At 42.4% G+C, this 21,071-nt stretch overlaps 1 protein-coding gene across 1 annotated transcript in view; it reads left to right on the forward strand.

Annotated features, from left to right (window-relative positions):
- The window catches only part of LOC142312906 (uncharacterized), a 202,295-nt gene that overhangs the window by 17,133 nt on the left and 164,091 nt on the right, over nt 1-21,071 (forward strand). The window contains 3 exon segments of the mRNA XM_075351893.1: nt 2,914-4,237; nt 13,035-13,119; nt 13,889-14,401. Coding sequence (XP_075208008.1) covers nt 2,914-4,237; nt 13,035-13,119; nt 13,889-14,401 — 1,922 coding nt within the window.

Below are 21,071 nucleotides of genomic sequence, written 5' to 3' on the forward strand. Positions count from 1 at the left end.
ACCCTTCCTTCCTTCCCAAAGTGGTTTCGGATTTTCACCGTTCTCAGTCCATCGTCCTACCTTCCTTCTGTCAGCATCCTAGGACTCCGGGGTGGCAAGTGTTCCATTCTTTGGATGTTCGTCGGACAGTGTTGCGCTACCTAGATATTACTGCACCTTGGCGTATTGATCATAACCTATTTATCCAGCCCTTTGGTCGAAATAAGGGCAGGAAGGTGGCTAAGAGTACCGTCGCCAACTGGATTGTGCGGGCCATTAGAGACGCCTACCTCGCTCAGCATCTGTCTCCGCCTACCGGATTTACAGCGCACTCCACCAGGGCTACCTCTGTCTCCTGGGCTGAACGGGCAGGGGCTTCTCCTGAGCAGATCTGCAAGGCGGCTACGTGGTCTTCCCTCCATACTTTCACAAAGCATTATCGTTTGGATCTGGATTCCAACAGGGATTTGGCTTTTGGCAGGAAGGTCCGGCAGGCTGTGGTCCCCCCTAGGTATCAATTCGTTGGTATTCCTCCTATGCTGTCGTGGAAGGGACTAGAGAAATAAGAATTCTTACCGTTAATTCGGTTTCTAGGACCTTCCACGACAGCACGTAATTCCCTCCCTTATCCTCGATATTCCTGGATGTGTTTGTACTTCTCATATGCTATGGGTTCTTTGTAAGACACTGGCTATGGGAGGTGGGAGGGTCCTTTTTAACCTCTCTTGTGCTTCCTGTCCCAATTAGGGCGTGGAGAGTCAACCTCCTATGCTGTCGTGGAAGGTCCTAGAAACTGAATTAACGGTAAGAATAATTCTTATTTTTCCTGCTAACTCTATGTTGATGGCTTTTCCCAAAAAGCTTTACTTTGGTCTCATCTGACCAGAGAACATTCTTCCAAAACGTTTCTTTCTCAGGTAAGTTTTGGCAAACTCCAGCCTGCCTTTTTTATGTCTTGGGGTAAGAAGTGGGGTCTTCCTGGGTATCCTACCATACAGTCCCTTTTCATTCAGACGCCGACGGATAGTACGGGTTGACACTGTTGTACCCTCAGACTGCAGGGCAGCTTGAACTTGTTTGGATGTTAGTCGAGGTTCTTTATCCACCATCCACACAATCTTGCGTTGAAATCTCTCGTCAATTTTTCTTTTCCTTCCACATCTAGGGAGGTTAGCCACAGTGCCATGGGCTTTAAACTTCTTGATGACACTGCGCACCGTAGACACAGGAACTTTCAGGTCTTTGGAGATGGACTTGTAGCATTGAGATTGCTCATGCTTCCTCACAATTTGGATTCTTAAGTCCTCAGACAATTCTTTGGTCTTCTTTTTTTTCTCCATGCTCAATGTGGTACACACAAGGACACAGGACAGAGGTTTAGTCAACTTTAATCCATGTCAACTGGCTGCAAGTGTGATTTAGTTATTGCCAACACCTGTTAGGTGCCACAGGTAGGTTACAGGTGCTGTTAATTACACAAATTAGAGAAGCATCACATGATTTTTCAAACAGTGCCAATACTTTTGTCCACCACCTTTTTTATGTTTGGTGTGGAATTATATCCAATTTGGCTTTAAGACAAATTTTATTTTTTTCATTGAAAACAAATTAAATGAAGATAATAATACCAAAGAATTTGTGATTGCAATCATTTCCAAGAAGAAACTGAGTATTATCTGACAGAATTGCAGGGGTGCCAATAATTTTGGCCAGCACTGTAGTTTTTGCTACATTTGTTATTTTAATCAAATTTACTGAAGTGGTTAACTAGTGTGACAGTTTTAGATTGGGTTGCTACAGACGAAGCAATACAAATGTCTCTTTTGTCTGTTTATTTACATATTTATTGAAAAAAAAATATTTTTTGTTCTTTATTTTCATATTTTTTAAAAAAAATATTTTTAGCAATTTTTTTAAATGTTTTACTTACTCCCTTAGTGGGACATTACTTTTTATCCCTCTGATCACTCATATAATCCATTACAATGCACGGTCATTGCAGTTGATTAGATGTCAGTGCTGCACTCGCAGTACTTGACAATTCGCCTCTCACACCAACCATCTGGCATGGTGTGTGAGGCTTTCCATAGGTGTGTGACCCAGGGGTCAGACAACCCCGGGTTACCATGGCAGAGATCACAGGGACCTGATTGTTTGGGAGATTAGTGCGATCCTCTCCCTGCCACCTAAATGCTGCAATTGCTATTGATCGCAACACTTAGGGGGTTAAACTGCTTGGAGTAGTTCGAGCACTGCTCCTGGCAGTGAGAGCTGGGTCTCAGTTTTAAAATAAGCTGCAGTGATGGGGGTACAGTGCCTGAGCCCCTGCGATCACCATGACGTACTGTGTATGTCCTTGATCGGAATGCACTCACCATCAGGATGTACCCATTACGTCCAATGTAGTAAAGAGGTTAAAGGAACCTCTCTCTGGCTGCAGTGCACACTCTTCACCATCTCTGTCTTTCTCCAGCCTCAACCCACTCCTGAGTTAATTGCTATTAGGCCTGTAAGACTGAGGGCAACCTTTCCCAACCAATGTCTTTTGGTCACTCCTAAATCATGGACCCAAAACACACTCTAAATAAACTACTCATTAATTTGTGTTACTTGTACAGGCGTCCCGGGATTCACATCACTGAGGCTAATCACCTTGGTGACATGTATATACTGTCTACCACTCTACCTAACTCCTTCTTACACTATTTAAAGAGGAAAAGTCCTAATTCATTCTAATACTTTCTACAAAATCATCAGTTTTTCCAGAAGGACTATACTATTACTCTGCTTTGCATTAAAAGACATGTTACTGTCAATTATTTTGTGAGACAGATATTAACACTGACTAATGGTTACATTTTTTTTCTAAAAATGTTTTCAAATAATTTTAAATTTATTTTATTTAAAAATTATACTTTGTTTAATTTTTGGCAGATGACTGTTCCGAGAGATTAGAAGGACATCTTTCACCTTCAAGTTTTAAATCGGAAGACCTCGATATCACACAAGACACAATTGAAGTGTTTCCCTTTTTCCCAGACATTCCATCATCTTTTCCCAGCGAAGATCTATCTTTTGATCATTTTAAACAGGTCCAATCTTCTGACTCATCTCTGACAAGTAGGAAAAATGAGAGTTACAAAATAGATGATGGAAATCAGAGTTCTCTTACAGGGAATATGCCATTTTCATGTTCTGAATATGGTAACTGTTTTTCCTTGGATACTTCTTTTGTTACTTATCAAAAAATTCCCACACAGGAAAAAAGATTTTCATGTTCAGAGTGTGGGAAATATTTTAACCAGAAATCGGATCTTGTTCGACATGAAAGAATCCACACAGGGGAGAAGCCATATTCATGTTCAGAATGTGGGAAATGTTTTAATCAGAAATCATATCTTCTTAAACATCAGAGAAGTCATACAGAAAAAACACTATTTTCATGTCCAGAGTGTGGGAAATATTTTACAGAGAAATCAAATCTATATAGACATCAGAGAATTCATGCAGGGGTAAGGCCTTTTTCATGTTCAGAATGTGGGAAATGTTTTACAAATAAATCAAATCTTGCTTCTCATCAGAGAAGTCACACCGGTGAGAAGCCGTTTTCATGTTCAGAATGTGGGAATTGTTTTACAAATAAATCAAATCTTGTTACACATCAGAGAAGTCACACTGGGGAGAAGCCATATTTATGTTCAGAGTGTGGGAAATGTTTTAAAGATATATCAAATCTTGCTACACATCAGAGAAGTCACAAAGGGGAGAAGCCCTTTTCATGTTCACAATGTGGAAAATGTTTTCTCCTCAAAACAACTCTCATGAAACATCAAAGAATTCACACAGGAGAGAAGCCATATTCATGTCCAGAATGTGGAAAAAGCTTTTCAAATAAATCCTATCTTGTTACACATCAGAGAATTCATACAGGAGAGAAGCCATATTCATGTTCAGATTGTGGGAAATGTTTTACAGAGAAATCAAATCTTGTTTCACATCAGAAAACTCACACTGGAGAGAAGCCATATTCGTGTTCAGAATGTGGCAAACATTGTAGAGATAAATTCACTCTTGCTAGACATCAGAGAATTCACACAGGGGAAAAGCCATTTCCATGTTCAGAATGTGGGAAATGTTTTGGCGACAAATCGCATCTTGTTAAACATCAAAGAATTCATGCAGAAAAAAATACATTATTATATCTAGAAGGTGAGAAAGGTTTTTCTTGAAAATCATATATTGATGGGCATCAAAATACGTAAATGTGGAAAAACCATATATCTTATTGACAAATTGTACAAGAAAACATGTAACAGAAGCAAAAAAAAAGTAAATGAGGAAGGGAAAGATGTTTAGAGCTTAAAATAGAATTAAAAATGTATCTAGCTACTAACAGACATTGGTTATCCTAAAAGCAAATAAAAAATAATATTCAATGTGCACTGAATATTTTAAATTGTTTTTGTATATACACTATTTGGACAAAATTATTGTGACATACCTGTTAATCATTTGAATTCAGGTTTGTGATTCAGACCTATAGCAAAATGTGTATAACTAAGCACATAGTCATCCAGTCTCACTTTACAAACATTTGTGAAAGAATGGCTTGTTTTAGAGAGATCACTGAATTTGAGCATGGTACTGTGATAGGATACCACCGTTGGATCAAATGGAAGGAGATTTTCTTTAACTCTCCTGCCATAGTTTAATAGCTGAAATGTGCTCCTCGGTAGATATGTCCTATAAAACAGGTACTACACAAGGTACACTATATGGTTAAAAATATTGGGACTGACTTGTTAGTCACTGAATTCAAATTAGTTTGTGAAACTTCATCTTGTAAATATTCCTTTATCAACTGTGAGTGGTATTATTAGCAGACCACGTAAAGTCAAAGGGAATAGCAGGCGAATGTTGAGGAGCATAGTGCATTCAATTTGCCAACGCTCTGCTGTCTCTATAAAGACTCTATAAATTGCAGGTCTACAAACCTCCTCTGGCATTAGTATTAGCACAATAACTGGTCACTTTCACTTCATGCTATGGGTTTCCATAAATGACCAGTTGTATGCCTTACATCACCGGCATAATGCCAAGCTTTGGAGGGAGTAATTTTTATCACATTGCCACCTGACTCTGGAGCCATTGGAATGTGTTCTGTTGAATGCCAAAACATGCTTCTTCTTATGCACGAGTCTGAGTTTGGCTCTTGCCAGGAGAATGTTACCTCTCTGACTGCATTGTGCCAACTGTACAGTTTGGTGGATGACAGATAATCCTACGGGCTTGTTTGGTATGGGTTGGCCTATGTCCCTTAGTTCTAGTAATTTGATTCATTATTGCTTCAGCATAGGAAGACATTTTGGACAATTCTATGCTTCCAAGATTGTGGAAATAGTTTAAGGACTGTCCTTTTCTGTTCCGAAATAATTGTGCCCCAGTGTTCAACGCAAGGCCCACAGAGGCGCGGTTGGATGGGTTTGGCCTACATAGAGCTCTGACCTCAACCCTTCCCAAATCATTTGGGATGAACTAGAATTGAGATGGTGAGAAAAGCCCTCTCTGAAGAGATGAGCGTACCGATTCAAGTTCGGGTTCGACTGGTCCAGCCGGACTTTAGATAAAGTTCAGTTTTGGACCTAGACTTGACCTGAACCCCATTGAAAGTTACTGATTGTCGGGTCGGCTCTCTGCTCACGTGCAGACAGCCAGAAACAAAACACTTCCAGGGGAGAGAGAGTTGGGGTTTTTCCTTCTTTTTTTGTTTGTGCACACTACATTCACTAACACTGATTTTCCCCCAATGTGAACCATTCAAACACTACAAGTGGCTCGCATTGGGCCGAGCACTGACAGTACACGAGCACAGCGATGCTCAGTCGAACTGCGAACTCAAACACTGATATTTTTTTTTGTAAAGTATGTGTTCGATACAAAAACCGAACTTAAAACGATTTTGCCTACCCATCTCTACATCTCTGGGTAAAAATTTAACCAGAAAAGCCCCAAAATCTTGTAGAAGGCCTTCCCAAAAGAATGTAAGCTTTAGCAGCTGCAGAGGGAATGGGATGTCAACAGCTTTGTATGTGTGATGTGTAGATGTCCCAATACTTTCATCCATATTGGTGCTGTGTGTGTATATATATATGTGTTTTTGTAAACCCAAATATACATATGATAGCTAATCATTGACAAGAATGCAACATCTGCCTTTAAGAGTGAGCACATGAAGTTTCATGAATTGTGTAAATACAATGAGCCTGTACACTGCTTTGTCGTCTACTGTTTATGCAATCTGTTTTCTAAGGGTGATATTGTAAAATTCGGTTAAGCTAAATCATTATCTGTGTACACAGAAATTTTATTCATGTTGGTCTGTAACCTTTGTTCCTGTTATATATGGGTTATGTTCCTTCTCTCTTTTTTTTTTTTTTTTTAAATCGCTGTTCCCTAGAAATAGGAGAAATCAGTTCGCAGATCTCCGATTCATCGTTTAGGTCAGTAACCTGTGTGAATCTCTTTACCTCCCGTCGTTCCCGGCTTTTCTTTTGATTACATGGACTCTTGTGACATCATCATCATGGCGTGACGTGGACACAACGTTGGATATCGAAATAGAAGGCGGGAATGCTGGGAAGTAAGGAGATTTGTAGGCCTCCCAACAAATTACAGACCTTGCACATGGGCTAGAGTTCTGCGAATTGATTTCTCCCACTATTTCTCTACTATACCCTCAATGCTGTAGTTGTGTAGATGTGTTGGAATCTTCATTTTCTGCTTTGTATTCTACTATGTATTCTACTTTTAAATCAAGTTCTTATACTATTATCCCAAATTATTTTGTTCTATATATTAAAAACTTGTATACATTTATCATTAAAAATTTACTTAATCATTAACTGTAGCATAAGTTGTATGTCATCATTGCATTGATCCCAGAACCTGCATCAACTAAAAAGCACATTTTAATAACAGTATTGTTCCAATGAGCGTCATTTGCCTAACTTGCAAATAGTAAGGTTTCTCTGTTTTAAAAAGAAAAAAACTTGAACCATACATTCAAATCAGTTAGGGCCATTGTGTGGTGTCAGATTTTTGTCTCTACAACAGAAAAATAAAGGACTCTGGACTAAAAGGAAGTTTAGTGATGAAAGATCCCTATATTGATGGACTGTTGACACTTTTGGAAAAATCCCATTTTCTACTGCTGAGACATTGTGAAATATTGATAACAGTGTAGTAAAAATCTTATTTTGTTACATGTACCACTCTACTGTTCATGCTACTTGGTACAGCCTTCTATAAGCCGCAAACTTGTAACCATCCAAGGCACCGACACCAACGCAGGGCCTTTTTCCAGACGTTAAAAGGTATGTACCAGGAATTCCCTGGTTTTCACTCTTTAATTCCATTACAGAAATTTTTAAATTCAAATTGTCTCTTTAATGATGAAGAGGACTTGAATTCTAGGGCCACCTATTGGAAGCAACAATCCGAACATTCAATATCATCCGTTCAAGAAGCCTTGCCACATGACTTGGATGAAATCCAAACCAGACACTCTTTCTCCCTCCTCAATGCATTTATTTAATCGCATGATCGTATATCTTACCATCATATAAAAATAAACACCAGACAATAGACAGTGATTGAAAAATATCAAAAGGATAAAAATCAAATTTGAATATCAAGATTTTCTATATATGCAATAGCGTTATCATTTACAATATAGAAATCATTCTTGTCACCATGGTAGGATCTCAGGGGGCACTCCTCAACAATGTGCTGTATAGTTTGACGATCTGCTCCACAGTCACAGGTCGGAGAGTCATATTTTCCCCACTTATACATTAAAATCTGCACAGACGCCAAAGTTTGTTCTGATACGATCTAGAGTAACCCATGTTTTCCTTGGTAGATTGAAGCCTGGTGGAGGGTTTTGTAAATTGGGGAACATTTGGGGATCACCGTCTACTACATTGACCCAAAGTTCTCGCCATTTCTCCTCTAAATTGAAGTCTTGTTCATGCAAGGTGATTGCATCCTCAATGCAAAGCAAGAGAAGTCTCTCATTCTGCCAAATTAAACCTCTTCCTCAATGCAAAGCAAAAGGTTTAATTTGGCAGAATGAGAGACTTCTGACAGGCATCTATAAGGGGTAAGGTCTCTCCTTGTGGAGAGTGCTAAACCAGCATAAGCAGACTTATGGGCCATGCAGTGTTATAATAAGTCATGGAAAGACTTGTTAAAGGGTTGATATTGACTTTAAGGATTGTTACTTCCAATAGGTGTGTAGCGCCAGCGTCCCGGTCTCTAAACGTGCCGGCGTCCCAGTGCATCCTAGCGGCGATGTCCCTGCACTCTCTTCTCCCTCTAGCCCAGCAAGGATTCCTCTGTTGTTACCTCCTTGGCCGCCCGCTTGTCCTCGCGGATGTCCATGTTTTGCGTGGTCCTCTGCTCACCTGCATGGCCGCTTGGGGTTTCCTGGCCTCCAGCCCAGGGGGTGCGCGTGCGTACTTTCAGTCCCTTTTAGGCGGAAGCACGCGCATCTTGCAAAGGTGTTCCCAGCCTATCACTGGAAGGCACCAGGGATTTAAGGCTCCCTCCCCTGATGGGAGGGGCACGGCAACTCATTAGGTTTCTTACCTACTTCCTGCGTGTTGGTCCAACCTGTTGCCCTGGTCCGCCGGTAACCAGCACCAATCGTGTATGTAACCAGCTCTGTGCCTGGTTTGTTTCTGAACTTGTCCTGCCAGTGATACAGTCTCAGTCCTGTCTGAGTTCCTGGACATAAGGCCTGTGTTTCTTGGTCGGTCCTGCACGTGCTCCTGGAAGTTGCCAGACTTGTATTCAGTGCAGGCCCAGCCTGAGTTTCCTGAATGTGACCAACCTGTGTTCTGAAGCCGACCTGCCTGATGTCTTAGACCTGTTCAGCCTGAATTCCTGTGTCAACTCTGTCTGTGTCCCTGGACCCATCATGTCTGTGTCCCTATGTCCTTGAACCAGCCTAAATCGTGCACCCGTTCTGATGTCCTAGGTCTGGTATCCTTCCTGATGTATTCTGCAACACCCGTCTTGTATTCCTGTACCTGCATGTAGCTGTTCCCGTCCTGATGTCACCTAGCTTCGCTCAGTTACACAGTCCCAGGCATTACTCTGTAATGAGCAAACAGATACTAATTTAATCAATTTCATGTCTACTTATAAGGAAATTAATGAAACCAGCGAATTCGAACAAAATGCAATTTGCTTTGTATGAATCACCAAAAATGGCTGCCACAATTTTATACATTGTGAAAGATGTCGTTAGCCAAAGAAGGATGACATGAAAACCTGGCAGGCTTTCCAATAATATCTTACAGCACACATCAGATCACATGGTAAAGCATGACACAATCAGGAGGGAGTAACATAGCCTGTATAAAAGCAAAAGGAGGAAGTAGAGCAGCCATTTTGTGGTGAATCTGGAAAGTGAGAGGACATCACAGGTCTTGGCCATACAGAAAGGGAGGCATAAGACATTTAAAAAATTGTACAGCTAAGGCGTTACAGCCCTGAAGTTAAGATTGGTGTGTGAGGGAAAAAAGAACAATTCAGATTAGATTCAGAGATATAGGAGAAAAGCTCAAATATGTGAGGCAGGTCGTGGAGAAACACATAGCAGGCAGCTGCTGCTATTTGCATGATCAGTGTGGCTATAGTGCTGCTGCAACTTAATAAGATATATTGCATTGATGCAAAAGCAAGTCACCAATATTGCTGAGAGAAAAATTATTATTATTTTAGCACCATTTATTCCATGGCACTTTACATGTCAAAAAGGGGCATACATAGACAAGTACAATAATTGTGAACATTTCAAGGCACAGAACAGTACAGGAGGAGAGAGGACCCTGCCCGTGAGTGCTCACTGTCTACAGAGAAGGAGTTGAGGATACAGTATATGAGGGTAGAGTGGGCCATGCAACGCTATTGTGAACTGAATGTTACTGCAGGTTGTAGGCTTGTCAGAAGAGGTGGGTCTTCAGGTTCCTTTTGAAGGTCTCCACAGTTGGCGAGAGAGTCTGATGTGTTGGGATAGAGAGTTCCAGAGTATGGGGGAGGCACGGAAGAAATCTTGTATGCGACTGTGAGAAGAGGAGATCTTGTGAGGACCTGAGGTCATATGTAGGTAAGTACCAGGAGACTAGGTCGCAGATGTATGGAGGAGACAGGTTGCAGGTGGCTTTGTATGCCATGGTTAGTGTTTTGAAACGGAGTCTATGGGCAATGAGAAACCAGTGAGGAGATTGGCAAAGAGGAGAGGCCGGGGAATAGTTGGGCAGCAGAATTTAGGATAGACTTGGGGGGAGTAAGTGTTGGAAGGGAGGCCATAGAGCAGGAGGTTACTGTAGTCCTGGCAGGTGATAATGAGGGCATGCACTAGTGTTTTTGCAGATTCTTGGTCAAGGAATGTACAGATCCGGGAAATATTTTTAAGTTGCAGTCAGCAGGCGGTGGATAGGGCTTGGATATGGGACTTGAAGGAGAGCACGGAGTCTACGATTATCACCAGGCAGCGAGCACGCAGAACTGGGGAAAGTGAGCAGCCATTGACTTTGATGGATAGGTCAGGTGGAGTGGTAGTGGATCTTTATCAAGACCAGAGGGGACAGGGGCTTCTGATGATGAAGGGTCTACATTAGGTGAGTATAAGGATTGTAATTTTGAGGGGGCTGTGGGGTACCATGATACTGTGTAGGTGGCTGCTGGAGTGGACCATCATACTATATAGGGGATTGTTTAGGGGACCACCGTACTATATAGGGGCTGTAAGGTGGTCCATCATAGTATATAAGGGCTGTGTGGTAGACCATCATACCATATAGGGGGCTGTTTGGGACTATCATACTATATAGTGGGCTGTGGTAGGGACCAACATACTATATAGGGGGTTGTTAGGGGGACCATCATACTATATAAGAGGCTGTGGTGTGGACCATCGTACTATATAGGGATGTGGGATAGACCATCATACTATATAGGGGGAGGTTGGGGGACCATCATAGAATATGGAGTGCTGTTAAGGGGACCATTATACTATATGGGGTGCTGTTAGGGGGGCAATCATATTATATAGGGCGCTAAGAAATGACCATCATACTATATGGGTTGCTGTTCGGAGATCCATCATACTATATGGGGGGCTATTTGGGGGATCCATCATACTATATGGGATGCTGTTACAGGGGCCATCATACTATAAAGGGGCTATTCGCGGACCATCATTCTATATGGGGTGCTGTTAAGGGGGCCATCATATTATATAGGGATGCTGAGGGATGACCATCATACTATTTGGGGTCCTAATGGGAGATCCATCATACTATATGGGGGCTGTTAGGGAGGCCATCATACTATATAGAGAGCTGTTAGGGGTATGTTCATAATATATAGGGTGCTGTTGGAGGACCATGATTCTGTATGGGGTGCTTTTGGGAGAGCCATCATACTATATGGGGGGCATTATTCTATATAGGAGGCTGTGGGGGGTGTATTGGGGCTGTGAGAGAGCACCAATGTGTGGGGTGGCTGTGGTGGAACATCGTACTGTGTAGGGTAGTTGTGGTGCACATTATACTGTATGGGGTGGCTATGGTGAACATTATACTGTGTGAGGTAGTTGTGGCTGACTATCATACTATGTGGGGGTCAACGGGGGCAATACTGTGTGGGGGGCTTTAGTGACCATCATACTGTATGGGGTGTTTAAAGGGGGTATCATATTGTATGTGTGCCATCATACTGTACAAGGTCCTATGGTGGACATCAAATTCTATGAGGGCCTTTGGTGCATCTCATATTGTATATTGGGGGCTGTGATGAATACCATACTGTATGAAGGGCTGTGGTGAACATCTTATTGTGTGGGATGCTGTGGGGCATCATACTTTGTGTGAGATTTGTGGGGCAATCATATTGTGTGGGGGCATAATAGTCTATGGGGTCATGAATGGGGTATCATAGTGGGTGAGACCACTTACGGGCTTCAGAAGGGGCAAAATAACTGTAAGGGGCAGTATTACTATGAGGATGTACAGGCGCAACATTATAACTGTAGGGCCACACATAGGGCACTGTTATCGTGTGGGGCACAATAGGAAGCTACTATTACTATATAGGGCAAAGAAAGGACATGATAACTATCTGAGACACTAATAGCACTATATGGTTTGTGTAGAAGTTGGTATGATGTGAGTAGTGTCTTGGAAAAGCAGGATAGTAAAGATGTCTGTGTGTTACATTTTACAGAGACAGGTTATTAATGAGAGAAAAGGTCATGACGGTTTGAGCCGAATGCAAAGAAAAAGGGAAAATGAATGACGACAATCAGAAAGTCACTGTTTAGTATCTATACAGAGTATACCTATCTGGTTTTGGTTATAGGGGTTGTCCAGGCTTAAATTTAAAGTCGGCAGTTACTCTATGTGACTGCAGACTTCTGAATCCTCACAGTGCATGCATCGCAGGAGTAGATGAACATGTTACCTTAAGTACACGCTTTCCATACATATGGTTGGTCACGTGCTAACTAGACGTGCTCGGCCTCAATACAAGTGAATTTAACAAAGCAAAATATGTTTAGTTGGAATGTGATCGGAGGTATGGAAATTATACTCGAGCTGTGAGGTTTCAGAAGTCTGAATCACATAGCCTGAACAACCTCTTTAACGATCAGTATGGTGATATTATCAGTACCGTGTATGCTGGTAATATTTGGTTATGATGTGTTGGTAATTGTCTGTTATATTGCCACCATGTGGCAGCATTATGTGCTGTTATTTTTTTTTTTTTTTTGTGCACTGCCCTTTGACCCCATGATGTCAGTGTGTGACTCTTTTCCATTCTTTTCTTGTCTATTTAAACCCCATTTTTTGTACTGCTAACATACATGCCTGGCCTGAGGAAGAAACCTGTCCGATGTGGAAACGCCTATAGTCCGTGTTCTTTTGTCAAATTGAAATGTTTCCATAATCGCCCACTTTTTCTAATTTACTGTTCACCTCATACAGGGTGGTCCTGGACTGGTCCATCACCTGGGATAAGCTGCAGCTGATTCCTTCCATCTCTGATTTCCTGCCAGTTGCATGCTTAAAGGTAATTTAATATTGTTCATCTTATAGCCTCTGTTCTGACAGGAACCACAGTAAGGCCTTAGTATCTGCTTTACAGTCTTCCTCATTTTCAGATGACATTAGGATGTCATCCACATTCAAGAATATCTGGCTCCCCAAGTTGAGCCAAGTTGGTCGACATCATCTAGGAAAATATACTAGGCAATATAGATTTACCTTGCTAGCATTTGTATAAGTCATCTCTTTAGTCCATGTCTTGGCCATATCAGTTTTTCTAAAGGAGGAGAGGCATCCTGTTTATAAAGCATCATAGATCACATACATGGTGTTGAGCCTGGTTTCTTCTGATTTATGTTTACTCAATGAAAAAGTGCTGGGTTACTGCTATCCACATCACTGCATGCTCAAGTTTTTCAACCATCTTTCTCAATTGCAGATATACTTGTCTCATTCTCTTTCTTCCAGATTCTCCGCCTTGCCCATACCAAATTTCCTCTATTATTTCATATTCATCAACAGTTACTGCAATCACTTCCACTTATCAACATAATAGTAATAATAATTTTTATGTATATAGAGCCAACATAGTCCGCAGCACTTTACAATTCAACGTGGACATATAAAGAAAGTATCAGACATTATAGAATAACACAATTCAACAGGTACCAAGATGAGTGAGGTTCCTGCTCCCAAAGAGAACAGGTATTTATGGCTCCCTCCCCTGTGTCCTGTATGCATTCCTGTGTCCTGGTTCCAGCCTGTGTTATTCTGTTCCTGTGTCCTTGTTCCAGCCTGTGTTACTCTGTCCTGTATCTGTTCCTGTGTCCTTGTTCCAGCCTGTGTTACTCTGTCCTGTATCTGTTCCTGTGTCCTGGTTCCAGCCTGTGTTACTCTGTCCTGTATCTGTTCCTGTGTCCTGGTTCCAGCCTGTGTTACTCTGTCCTGTATCTGTTTCTGTGTCCTGGTTCCAGCCTATGTTACTCTGGCCTGTATCTGTTCCTGTGTCCTGGTTCCAGCCTGTGTTACTCTGTCCTGTATCTGTTCCTGTGTCCTGGTTCCAGCCTATGTTACTCTGGCCTGTATCTGTTCCTGTGTCCTGGTTCCAGCCTGTGTTACTCTGTCCTGTATCTGTTCCTGTGTCTTGGTTCCAGCCTGTGTTACTCTGTCCTGTATCTGTTCCTGTGTCCTGGTTCCAGCCTATGTTACTCTGGCCTGTATCTGTTCCTGTGTCCTGGTTCCAGCCTGTGTTACTCTGTCCTGTATCTGTTCCTGTGTCTTGGTTCCAGCCTGTGTTACTCTGTCCTGTATTTGTTCCTGTGTCTTGGTTCCAGCCTGTGTTACTCTGTCCTGTATTTGTTCCTGTGTCTTGGTTCCAGCCTGTGTTACTCTGTTCCTGTGTCCTGGTTCCAGCTGGTTACTCTGTCCTGTATCTGTTACTTTGTCCTGGTTCCGGCCTGTATTATTCTGTCTTGTATCTGTTACTGTTGCCGTTCAGCCAGTAACAGCCAGGTTTGACAAAATTAGAGCATTGACCAGTTGGAGACCAGCAAAAATACACGTTTCTATCTGTGGACAAAGTCTGTTTCTCTCCACTAGTTCTTCAAATTTTTCTTTTATTACTGATGTCCACTAATTGTAAATGTCCAGATTGAATTTTTTTTTAATTAAGGTTACCGTACATATAAAGTACACTGGTTACAGTTGGAGATATGCAGAGGTGTGAAAAGTGTTTGCCCCTTCCTGATTTCTTATTCTTTTACATGTTTTTCACACTTGAAGAGAACCAACCACCAGGATTTTGCGATATAAACTAAAGGCAGTGCCATACTGGCACTAAGATGCTGCATGCAGACATACCAGTTTTAGAAAGATTGGTTGCTTGGTTGATGACATATCGTTAATCAAAATTGCAGAAATGCACTGCATTTTAAATGATGGGTGCAACGGGGGAGGACCTTTGTGGGTCGGGTCCTCTGCGTTTATTCCTCCTCCGGCGTCCTCCTGGCTTGCCCCCTTTTCTTTATTTGAATATCGCGCCACGCTGCCATTGCTGTTGTTGGCGGCATGTGCACATTGCCACAGTGATTCTGTCTTCATTAAAATGGCATCTCTGGCATCATTTTATTAAAGACACTGCTGTGAAGACTATGAAAGGTATCGGTACAGGCGCAGATTTTCTTACACACACATATATATATATATATATATATATATATATATATATATATATATACATGCCCATGCGCCGATTCTGGTGCCATTTTAGTGAAGAGAGAGTCACTGTGGCAATGCGCATGCGTCGCCAACAACAGCAATGGAAGCATGGCGCAATATTCAAATAAAGGAATTCATTGCCCGTGGCGCACAAAGTCGGTAACTGCCGTCAGACGTACTTACCTCCCGCACGACCTCGCTGTGGGCGGCGAACATCCTCTTCCTGAAGGGGGAGGGACGTTCGGCGTCACAGCGACGTCACACAGCGGCCGCCCAATAGAAGCGGAGGGGCGGAGATGAGCGGGACGTAACATCCCGCCCACCTCCTTCCTTCCGCATTGCCAGCGGGACGCAGGTAAGCTGTGTTCGTCATTCCCGGGGTGTCACACGGAGCGGCGTGTGCTGCCTCGGGAACGATGAGCAATCGGAGCACAGAAGGAGGACCGACATTTTGAAAATGAACGACGTGTCAACGTGCAACGATAAGGTGAGTATTTTTGTTCGTTCACAGTCGTTCGGAGGTGTCACACCGTACGACATCTCTAACGATGCCGGATGTGCGTCACGAATTCCGTGACCCCGCCGACATATCGCACGATATATCGTACCGTGTGACGCCGGCATTATCCTCTACTATCTACTCAATTTTCTATAATGTACACACAGTGTATTTTATTACAGTGGTTTTCTCATAAACCGTGTACAAGGATCGTCAATTTACAGAATACCCACTGGTCTTCAATTGAAAGTATAGATAACCTTACTACAAGGTTTCTCAACTTACAGAAAATTCACTTCTCAATTGAGTGTATGATTCTTACTACTAAATCCTTAGATTTCCCCATCGCTAAATAAATCTTATACAAAATCCTAACTAAACAAACAATTGATAAAAAGAGTCTTAACCGAGATCAGACGTGTACCCTTACCAGTTTCTCCTTGGTTGTTTTTAAAATCCGTCACCCCTTCTTAGTGAATGAGAGGACTGGCATCTTTTGACGCCACAGTAAGCAATTCTAAAAAGAATTATGGTGACCTATACAAGTGCATCTCAATAAATTAGAATATCCCCAAAAAGTTAATTTATTTCAGTAATTCAATACAAAAAGGGAAAACACATATATTATATAGAGTAATTACTCACAGAGTTGATCTATTTCAAGTATTTATTTATGTTAATGGTGATGATTATGGCTTACAGCCAATGAAACCCCAAATGTCATCTCAGAAAATTGCAATAATTACCACAAAAACACCTGCAAAGAATTCCTAAGCGTTTAATATGGTCCCTTAGTGTGGTTCGTAGGCTACACAATCTGGGGGCAAGATTGCTGACTTGACATAAGTCCAGAAGGCAGTCATTGACACAGTCTACAAGAATGGTAAGCCACAAAAGGTTATTGTTAAAGATGCTAGCTGTTGGACTTCCGGGAGGAGGAGCTACGAGGTAGCTGCTTTTATCATGAGCTCCTGCAGCAGCCTAGGCCAAAAACGTTATCCAGGCCCATCCTAATATCTCAAGGCTGCAGGGATAAGGCCAGGACAAGGGGCGCAAATCAGGCCCGGCTCTCCTGATACTCCGGAGGTGAAAGGTGTATGCTGCACCACAAAGAAAGGAGTGCTCTGACACAAAGCACCAGGCTGCAGGCTGTGGGCTGTGCTGCACAGAGGAACGCTGCCCATCCTCCCTGCTCCCCCTGCAGCTGTGCCACTGCAAACGGAAAGCACCCGGGACCTGGTAAGAAAGGGGTTAAATATCGGGCACTAACATCCAGAAGGAGACAGGGAAGGGGACTGAAGTGCTTCCAGCGGCAGCCATAGTTTTCAGTGAACTCTCACACACTCCCCTCCCTGCCACAGAAGAAATAGTGAAACACTGAGCAGCAGCAAGCTCAGCAAACAGGACTGCACGCTGTGTTTACCTGTCACACAGAGCTCCGTGGACAGGCCCACCGTCTGAGATACTGTGAGTGAGGGGGGAGCTGAGAGCCCCTGGAGACATTCGGCTGTGAGAGCAGGTCAGGAGATAAACAGGGGGCTGTGGAGGGGGCAGATACATCCCTGCAGGTCTCATCTTATATGGCTGCTGCACAAGGCCTGTAATCTGCAACAGTAAACAGAGGCAGATAAGCCTGAAGTGCATCACAGCTCAACTTGATTAACCCATACTTCACCACTTCACCAGCACTGACAGTATAGTAGAGGGTGAAAAACAAAAAGAAGTGGGATCAGTCATCTGGCCTGCCTCCTGCCCTTCTGACTGGTGTTTTCAAGTAACATCTATACACTCTCATACACAGCGTGGAAATAATTGTGAAACAGCCAAGTTTACCACACAGATGTAATTAAGCTTATGTTATTGTGACGTCACCACAGTCTCTAAAGAAGCTCCATATTTACAGTTCTTACTATGGATAAATTTGTGGGTAAGAGCAATGTCACACAACCAAGTAAAGGAATTAGACCGCAAAGACGAAACCAAAATGCACCCCCATCACCAGGGGCTTCCCCTGAGGCAACTACAGACCCACCCCAGGCCACTGCTAAGGCCATCACGGATCTCTTGATGCCGGTGATTGATGTGCGGCTGGCAGCCTTCCAGTCGTTAATGCCCAGGGTTCAAGGCTAACAGATGTGGAGCAGAGGGTCTCTGACATGGAGGACTCTGTAAAGGAAATTTCAGAGATGCTGGAGAGCAGGAATAAGGACATTGCTGTATTGCTGGACAAGGTAGATGATCTGGAGAACAGGTCCAGACGCAATAATTTAAGGTTGGTGGGCGTCCCTGAATTGGTTCGGCAAGCTGATCTACTGAAACTCACTTCAGAATGGCTACCAGGAGCTTTGAAATTGGATCTAAAGTCGGGACCAATTGCTATTGAAAGGGCCCACAGAGTGGGCCCACCTCGAAATGATGGAGAGGTCAGACCCAGACAAGTAATTTTTAAGGTCCTGGACTTCCAAGACAAGATCAGATTGCTGACAGCATTTAGAAAAAATCGCTCACTTACCTACAATAACTCTAAACTGCTTTTGTTCCAAGATTACTCAGCAGCCTTGACAACAAGACGCAAAGCCTTCAATCCAGCATGCAAACTATTGGCGGAAAAAAATATTCGCTTCAGTCTACTGTATCCTGCTGTTCTACGCTTCACTACAGGGGGAAAGAATTGGACTTTTGAAGATCCTAAGTTGGCTTTAAATTACCTTCTTCAGGAAAATGGAGCTTCGCCAGCACTCAACATAGACACTTAAATCGGAGACGTCACTGTGCTACAGTTCTGATGTTCATTCTGTTTTTCCTTTTTTTTTTCAGTGTCAGGACTGCCAGAGAGGCAGGTGACATTGCCATTAGATTAAGGTTTTTGTTTAGATGGGAAGGGGTTAGGGGGCTCTGCGTGCGCACCTTTAGTTTAGGTCTCATATGGGTTGTCGCGTTTACTCGCTGGGATGGACGAGGGAACCCAAATAGGTTGTTTATAATTTTACAATTAATTCCTTCTGGAATAGGATAAATGACTAACACAGAGAGCACAAATGTGTCCACGATTAAATCGCTGTATTGGTGCTCCTGGAATGTTAACGGGTTAAACTCTCCTATTAAGAGGAAAAAAGTTTTAAATTATCTACATCGTTTAAATTGCCATATTGTCTTCTTACAGGAAACACACTGGATGAAGGGCAATCACCCATTTCTTCACAGCAGAAAATATGCCGTATGCGCAGAAGCGTCATTTACGAGAAAACAAAGAGGGGTAGCTATATTGATCAATAAGCATATAAGTCATGAAGTTCTGGAGGTTTCAGAAGACCCTATGGGGAGATTATTATTGGTGAAAGTGAAGATAGGGGGCACTATCTACAACTTAGCAAACATATATGCACCAAATATTCCTGATCCACAGTTCAGAGCCAGATTGATCGAAAGTATCACAGGTTGGGATATGACTAATTTAATTGTAGGCGGAGATTTCAATGAGGCTCATGATGGAATTTTAGACAGGTCAAGTCCCCAGCCATCTCCTCTATTGGCGCTCCATAGTGGTTTGCAATATCTCGTCAATCAATTGGGACTAATAGACACATGGCGCATGCAGCACCCAATAGATAAAGATTATACATTTTATTCACATGTCCATGACTTACATACACGGATTGACTATTGGCTACTAAGCCCAGCACTGACGCCACATTTACTTTCCTCCAACATCCTAGACATCTGTATTTCGGATCATGCACCGGTTACTTTTAATTTGTTATTATCTACCACAATACTACGGGAAAGAAGGTGGAGGTTTCCTTCATATTTATATCAATCTGAGGATTTCAAAGCTTCTTTACAAAACTACTGGAGCTTTTATGAGAAGGATAATCACGAGCATAGTGGGGACGCTGGTTTGTATTGGGCTGCCTCCAAGGCAGTAGTAAGAGGTCAGATAATATCATATGTCAGCCATAAGAGAAAAAAGCTCCTGGAACAAACTATATCAGCACAAAAACTTCTCACGCAGGCATATAAAGATTTTAAAAATAACAACACGGATGCGACAAAACAACATTTCTTAGAGGCCAAGGAGGCGGCGGACACCTTGGCCCATGAGATGGCACTTAGTAACCTGGACTACCAGAAACATAAATACTTTAAATGGGGCAACAAACCTGGGAAATTACTAGCTTCTTTAACCAAACCCTTTAGAACCACCACTAGAATCCACAAAATTAAAAAGAAAGATGGTACCATGGTAACAAAAGATGAGGAAATAGTGGAGGAGTTCAGGGCATTCTTTGGCTCGCTGTATGAGGCGGAACCGAGGGAGGTTGACGGGGAAGCTGATTTTATCCATGGTACCGTAGCGCCCATCTTGACAGAGGAACAAAGAGTAGTACTAAACGCCCCTATAAATATTTCAGAAATAGTAAAAACTATTGGCACTCTTAAACTAGCCAAAAGCCCAGGGCCCGACGGATTTAGTAACGAATATTATAAGATCTTGGGAGCCTCTATCGGTCCTCATCTATGTGCAGTGTATAATAAGATAGTCACAGATAGAATAATTCCCGACAGGTTCAATGAGGCAAACATTATAGTATTACCTAAGCCAGGAAAAGACCCACTACAGGTGGAGGGATACAGACCCATCTCATTACTCAACTCTGATTTTAAAATCTTTACTAAAATACTAGCTGGTAGATTACAACAAGTGATTCCAGATCTTATTCTGCCCTTCCAAACGGGATTCGTGCACGGGAAATCCATCACCTATAACATCAGGACGGCTATTGGGGCTATCTCTTATAGCAGGAAGCATAGATGTACCAAACATATAGTAGTTAGCCTTGATGCGGACAAGGCCTTTGACAGGGTCTCTTGGGCCTATTTACATAATCCTTTGGCATGTCGCCAGGCGGGATCCTGGTTTTGCGAAGCATTCAAGATGATATACACAGAACCCAAATCCAGACTATCTATAAATAATACATTCTCTGAGCCATTTGAGGTACAGAGGGGAACGAGGCAGGGGTGTCCCTTGTCACCTTTATTGTTTAATTTGGTTCTGGACCCAATGTTGAGGACCCTACATAATTTAGCAATATTTCAGGGCATGAGAGTCAACAACAGGGCATGAGAGTGGGACAACAATTAAACTTTTGGCTTTTGCCGATGATATTTTATTGTTTATTGCCAATCCCTCTCAAGCGATTCCAGAGATAATGAACACATTGAATAATTTTGGAAAGGCCTCAGGCTTCAGGGTAAAT

Source organism: Anomaloglossus baeobatrachus, chromosome 5 (genome assembly GCF_048569485.1).
Source record: "Anomaloglossus baeobatrachus isolate aAnoBae1 chromosome 5, aAnoBae1.hap1, whole genome shotgun sequence".
Taxonomy (NCBI): Eukaryota; Metazoa; Chordata; class Amphibia; order Anura; family Aromobatidae; genus Anomaloglossus; species Anomaloglossus baeobatrachus.